Source organism: Dermacentor albipictus, chromosome 7 (assembly GCF_038994185.2).
Source record: "Dermacentor albipictus isolate Rhodes 1998 colony chromosome 7, USDA_Dalb.pri_finalv2, whole genome shotgun sequence".
NCBI lineage: Eukaryota > Metazoa > Arthropoda > Arachnida > Ixodida > Ixodidae > Dermacentor > Dermacentor albipictus.
This window is the reverse complement of record NC_091827.1, coordinates 57,765,103-57,771,600: the sequence shown is the minus strand read 5'-3', so window position 1 is coordinate 57,771,600 and position 6,498 is coordinate 57,765,103. Positions and strand designations below refer to the sequence as shown.

Here is a 6,498-nt window from a genome sequence, read left to right as displayed (position 1 = left end):
GAGCGTCGAGTTTTTCATCGCTTCCGCCGAGTCACAGGTGCCTGCGCACCACCTTGGAGTGCCTCAGCGTGCCGGCGATGGTGACCAGCGGCACGATGAAGTTCTCCGTGTCCAGTTCGGACACGTCGAGCTTCTTCAGCGGCTCGAGCGCCCGACACGCCGGTGACCCCTTCGTGTAGACGCCGCAGACGAGGCCCAGCGTCTGGCCGAACACGTTCTCGGCCAGGGTGGCGACCAGCCGGTGCGCCTCCGTGCCGCTGCACCCGGTCAGCGCGTCGTTGTAGCACCCCAGCAGGTCGTAGTAGTAACTGCGTGTGCAGAAGGGCGGAAGGAATGTGGGTGGGCGTGACTGATCGTTTCATTTATGGACAGATTGATTAATTGATTGATTGATTGATTGATTGATTGATTGATTGATTGATTGATTGATTGACTGGCTGATTGATTGATTGGCTGACTGGCAATCAATCACTAGCCACCAGGTCCGGCGCTGATGCTGAAGTGCATTGAACAGATTGAAGTATATTCAAGCCGCAGTATAAACACAACTGCATGGGTGAAATTACTGAAATCAATTACTGAAACTGCGGCACGAGCGGTCGTACCGCATAGTTTCTGTATTTCTTTGTCTGTTTGTTGTAAAATTAAGGTATACGCGGTTTACACAGTGCCGATAAACTGTAGGCTGGGTTGGGATTGATTGATTGATTGATTGATTGATTGATTGATTGATTGATTGATTGATTGATTGATTGATTGATTGATTTCACAAAACAACGCTCGGGCTGCGAGAGACGCCGTTGCAGAGGACCTCCAGATCAGTTTGGTGCCTTGGAATTTTTCAACGCGCACGAGTGTTTCTGCATTTCGCGTCCATCGAAATGCGGGCCCCGCGGCCTGGTGATCAGCAACGGAGCGCTACAGCCACTGCGTCGCCTCAGCGGATATGGGCCTATAGTTTAATGCTGAAATCTAAAGGCCGAAAAGCGGGCTACAGTTAGCTGTTACACAGCTAGCCCTAAGTAAAAAAAAAAAAACCATGCAAGGACATGAAATAGAAGGCACGAGCGGTCGCACCGCATAGTTTCTGTATTTCTTTGTCTGCTTGTTGTAAAATTAAGGTATACGTGGTTTACACCCTGCCGATAAACTGTAGGCTGGGTTGGGATGGGGATTGTTAATGGATAGAGCCGGATTAACTTAGACCACCTCGGTTTCATTACCGTGTGCCTATATACAGAGCGGTACACGGAAAGTTTTCATATTCGGCTCTCATTAGAATACGACCGCCGATGCGGGGAACTGCACACGAGTTCTCGTGCTTCGGAAATTTTTGGTAAGCGGAAATTTTTGACATCGAAACTGAAAAAAAGAAAATGCCGCCAATATCCGCTCCCTCGAAATGACGCATGGCTGCAGAAGACGTGACTCCTCGGCATGACCTCCGGAATTAGGCACCTTGCGCGGACGCCCGCTTCGCGCTGGCAAATCTCTGAGGCGACGTGCTGGGACTTCCATCAAAATCCTCTAACCACCACATGCACGCTTCGTCTGGTTAAGTGTAACTTAAACGGTGATCATATAATAAAATTACACTGCTGCCGGTTGTGCAACTTAGCCGAGACTTCTCCCTACTTATTTATTAGCAGGTTAGTCGAAGGGGAATTTAGTTGCACTTGTACTTTAAAGTCGATTATGAGCCGCTCATTGAGGCCGTGTGTTGCTGTGGGATCTCACGAATCAGTTAGTCAATTGGAGCACAAGCATACCCTTTATTATGTCAGCTCAGGCCCACCAAAGAGCAGTTTTTCTTTCTTCTACGGACGAAGCGTCCATGCCTGAGCGCTGCCGTTTGGTCATGAACGTTAACAGCCAACTGCCCCAGTTTTCCCATCTAATCAAGCACAACATCTTGCAAACTAGTTTTGGCCGCGTCTAGTTAACTGTCACTAGAAAGGAAATCAGTGTTTTGCGCAAATCGTAGAAGGTAAACGCGTGTAAGAGACGTATGAATATTTTCGAATGAAAACAGTGAAAGAAGGAAAATCTACGGATCCCGCGCACAGTGGGCATCGGTGTAAGCGAAGCTTTGTTGTGCTGTTTGCCTTGACTGACGATAATTAGCGGTAGTGATGGCGCTAAAATGTGTAATGTCTTCACCGTTAAATCCAATACGAGAGTGGTGAGTTGATGTTAGACGTTACCATGCGTGCACCACTGCCGTTTGTCTACGTAGTCCACAGAACACAGAGGGAGGCCTGTTTGCTTGAGGCATTGTTGTGAGTCATTGTTCATAAACTCTGAGACGGCTGAGCATTATCATTGCCTCACGTGGCACATCGAATCGTGGCAGTAGCAGTCTGCATCACGTTTCGCTCCGTAGGCGAAGACGCTCCTGTTCCGCACGACGTTTCTCTTGGGCCTGGGTGTCCTGGACGCTGAGCGCACGCTTTGGAGCCATTTCGCTGACGCGTGCTTAGGTGCTCCTTCTGCATACGTGGCCAGCACGCTGTTGAGGCGCCAGCTCCAAGCGCTATTTTCAGGCTATGGACGATTGTAATGCTTACGCTATCACAGCCCAGCACGCGAGCTCCACAGCCCAGCACCTGCATTTTTGTCGCATAGGAAAGCAAGCACAGCAAGTGCTACGCGCACAACCTGTGAAACGCTGGTGCGGCGGTGCCGGCCGAGATGCGCTGAGGCGAGCGCCGTCTGGTGGTGTGGCAAGAAACCCAGCTGCGCGCGCGAGCCAGACCACAGTAGGGGCAGCGCCCAAAAAGTCGGGAGAAGAGGCATAGAAAGCGTCGGTCTTACCAGCAGCCGTAGGCCACCTGGCTTTCAATCGGTGCTCTTGCGACGGCCGTGTTCAGGTTGATGACCAAATCGCGCATGCAAGCGTTCATCTGGACGCCCACTTTGTTCAGGCACCGGACGGCGCTGTTGTACACTGCGAATAAAATATGCAGCAGGGAACGTAATAAGTGAGCACTGTTAGTGCTCGATGAAAACATTTTTACAGCTTGTCAAGCGTCTCAGCGAAGTCTCGGCACTTTCAACATGCAAAACTTTTCAAGGTTCACGCCTCGTGTTAGTTTTCGTCAACGATGTCTCCGTAGAAAATACAGACCGAGAGAGAGGGATACATACATACATACATACATACATACATACATACATACATACATACATACATACATACATACATACATACATACATACATACATACATACATACATACATACATACATACATACATACATACATACATACATACATACATACATACATACATACATACATACATACATACATACATACATACATACATACATACATACATACATACATACATACATACATACATACATACATACATACATACATACATACATACATACATACATACATACATACATACATACATACATACATAGACTCGTGTAAGGGCCGCCAACCCAACTTGGCAGCCCAATATTTGCAAACAGAAGATTTCCAGCGGAGAAGCAATCGCGTTCGGTGCCCCATTGCCGCGCGCACGCATCGGCGAATTTTCGCGCGCTGCTTACGTCCGCGTGTCGCTACTAGATGGTGAGAGCTGCGCGTTGACCTCTTGTTCAGTGATACACCCTGGCATACGGCGTGCGCACAAGTCACCGTTTTCAGCAAAACGTTCGGTACCGTGTGAGGGCCGCACCTCGGCAAATCGTGAAAGTGCGGCCCTACACGAGTCTATACACGAAGAATGGGGGTTTTCACGAGTCTCGTGAAAATTTGAGTCGTGCCGCACCATCTGCGCATGCGTGGGCGCGCGCCCTCAAGCGTACGTGTGGTCTGAGCTTAACCACTGGCAGGTCAAGGACACCAGGGGAACGTTTTAACGGTACAGGATCACACCTTAAAGAAAAAGAAGGGCTTGCGAATGGAGGTATGAGAAGATTGAGTACTACGGCCTTTGTGGATCTTGTTCAGGATGACGTCAGCGTTTTATTCAGCGATTAGCTCTGAGTGTTCATGTTCATTTGCATAACGATGGGGGGCGTGCTCAAGCAAAAAAGTTAAATCATCGCACTCGAGGGTTCCCGAGTAACTTGCGTACATTGCATAAGAAAGTGATATCATAGATGCGACCTTAGTAGAATAGAATAGCTTTATTTCCATCTACTTGATGGAGGAGGCTGCAAGTAAAAGCTGCTCCAGTAGGCAGCTTGACGAGGTCCGCAGCCCCCTCTACAGAATATTCGGCAACAGCATACATGCAAGCACGTATGCATCATACATACATATATACACATACATTGTATACATACATATATGTACACATACTCGTGAATACTCTCATGAACCCACATACTCGCATTTACACATGCACACCCATATCTGTACAGAGCCACTGGTGACTAAACCAAAAATACTTAGGATACCTTGTGTGGTTCTCGTGGTGATACAAATGAGACAAGAATACACCGCTGAACATTATATAAATAATAATGTAAATGTAAATGTAATAATGTAATGTAATAATATAGTAAATGAATAGAATCCGGAAACAAGTTCACTTATTACTACAGCGTAGTAAGAAGATCTTTCACAGTATAGTAGCGGAGTGCGCAACGACTACTCGAAATCCCGCTTCGCTCTATTGCTCTAACTTTATCAGTGCCTGTGATCCTATCCTTTGGAGCCTCCATTGTTGGGTTCAGGAACAGAAATGTTTGCTTGGCGATCCAAAATTACCTCATTGAAACTAATCGATTTCCATGTTAGATTGATCGTTCTCCCTCCCAACCATAGCTTTCTTTTATTTCTTATCTTTTAATTATTATTATTATTATTATTATTATTATTATTATTATTATTATTATTATTATTATTATTATTATTATTATCTTATACCCGGTTTTCATCTGATTATTTCCTTTTTTCTCCAAACACAAAACGTTTACATTTAAACTCAAACGCCCAAATTGTTAACTCCCTTGTTATCATTAATGTTTTAGGCACCTAATTAAACCGCCAGATTCTTGGCCAATCGCCCACTGTGGGTATGTGCCACGGCCACTCAGGACAACAACAACAACAACAAGCTGGATTGACCATTGCTGTTTTGGCAACAGGGTAAGGTTACTACTGAAGGCACAAAACCGACTGGCCCAGTAGGCAAGTCGAGTCTCGCAGTGCTAAAATGCCGCAAAGATGCGATGATGTCATTACGCCACGCAAATGTTCGCCAAGAAATAAAGACAATTTTTCAGACTCCTAATTTATATGCTTAAGAATCGCGTTCATTAATGGAATAGTTTCGATCGAAGTGGGAAAAAGCGCCCGTCGTGTCCACGGTAAGGTTGACTTTAAATGGCTTCCATACCATGACAATTGAATCATTTTGAACTTGCGCGAGAGCATAGCCGTTAAAATGGGCTGGAATCGATAGCGAATTCAGGAGGCAGACGAACGACAAGAACGCAGAAGCTTGGGGAAGGCCTCAGCAAAATAAAATGAATTTTCGAGCAGCATTTACAGAATGCCCTGCTACGGCTACAACGTCTTACGAAAATCCCCAACGACAGGATCAGAGTCCGACAATAATGCGGTCATTACGGGAATGGTGAATTGGGTGAGTGATTATTCAAATTAGGCAAGAAAAATTACTATGTGCATAGTTTCATTCGTACAATGCGACAAGTAAATGCAGCAGGTTAACTGAGCCAGCCATGTGCCATCCGGCGACATCGCCAGGAACGCTCGCATCCTTGCTATCGCACTCATTCACGCTCACAATCATTACACTTCTTTTGTTCATGTTCTTGCTGAAGGAAGAGCGTTTCTAAGACACGCGTTCACTACGGAATTAGGGCACAGCATTTAACCGCACTCTCTTGTTATTTTCTGTGAGATCTAAATTACACATTAGGCAAATGCGCGGATAATTGTTTTTCCTTGTTTACGGGACACGTAGACAAAACAGCGTGTCAGTTATATGTTCCACAAATGTCCGACCGACCTTGCAGCAGGTGAGAGGTGCCTTCTGAATAATCGTGTTTCGTCTAAAAGTTCCCTCTCCTACGTTGGCCCACAGCCATATATTCAATCGTGCCAGCCGCCAAACAAAGCTGCAAACAAAGACATCTTCTTGGTCCTGTCCTGCCAGTTTCTCTTTATATACATGCAGTGTCTGTGACACAATTGCCCGTAACGGTAGAAAAAATTGCGCAGGAAGATTACAGCTCCAACACAAAGAGCGCTTTCAGGAGTCTGAGGCATGAGCGTCAATGTGACGTCAGAAATCAGTGATAAGCCGAGTAACTACTCTGCATTGTCATACGCGGACAAGGAACAAAAGGCAACTTGAAGTACTTTATACCCACGGAAGGAAACGCGTCAGTTTAGGGCTAACTAAAAGTTTTGTTTGCATGGTCTCCAGCTCACGCGACATGTGGCTCGTACACCTATATCTGAGTGCACAAAACATTTGATCACTAAAATTCGTGACCCTTCTC

At 46.1% G+C, this 6,498-nt stretch overlaps 1 protein-coding gene across 1 annotated transcript in view; it reads right to left on the bottom strand.

The window, feature by feature from the left end:
- LOC135912611 (uncharacterized) overlaps positions 1-6,498 on the bottom strand; it is a 43,820-nt gene that overhangs the window by 389 nt on the left and 36,933 nt on the right. The window contains exons 4-5 of the mRNA XM_065445106.2: positions 2,815-2,947; positions 1-308 (exon numbers count right to left, since the gene is read on the bottom strand). The exon at positions 1-308 is cut by the window's left edge and continues 389 nt beyond it. Of these exons, the coding sequence (XP_065301178.2) occupies positions 32-308; positions 2,815-2,947 (410 nt within the window). The 3' untranslated portion in view covers positions 1-31. The remainder of the gene's footprint in view (positions 309-2,814; positions 2,948-6,498) is intronic.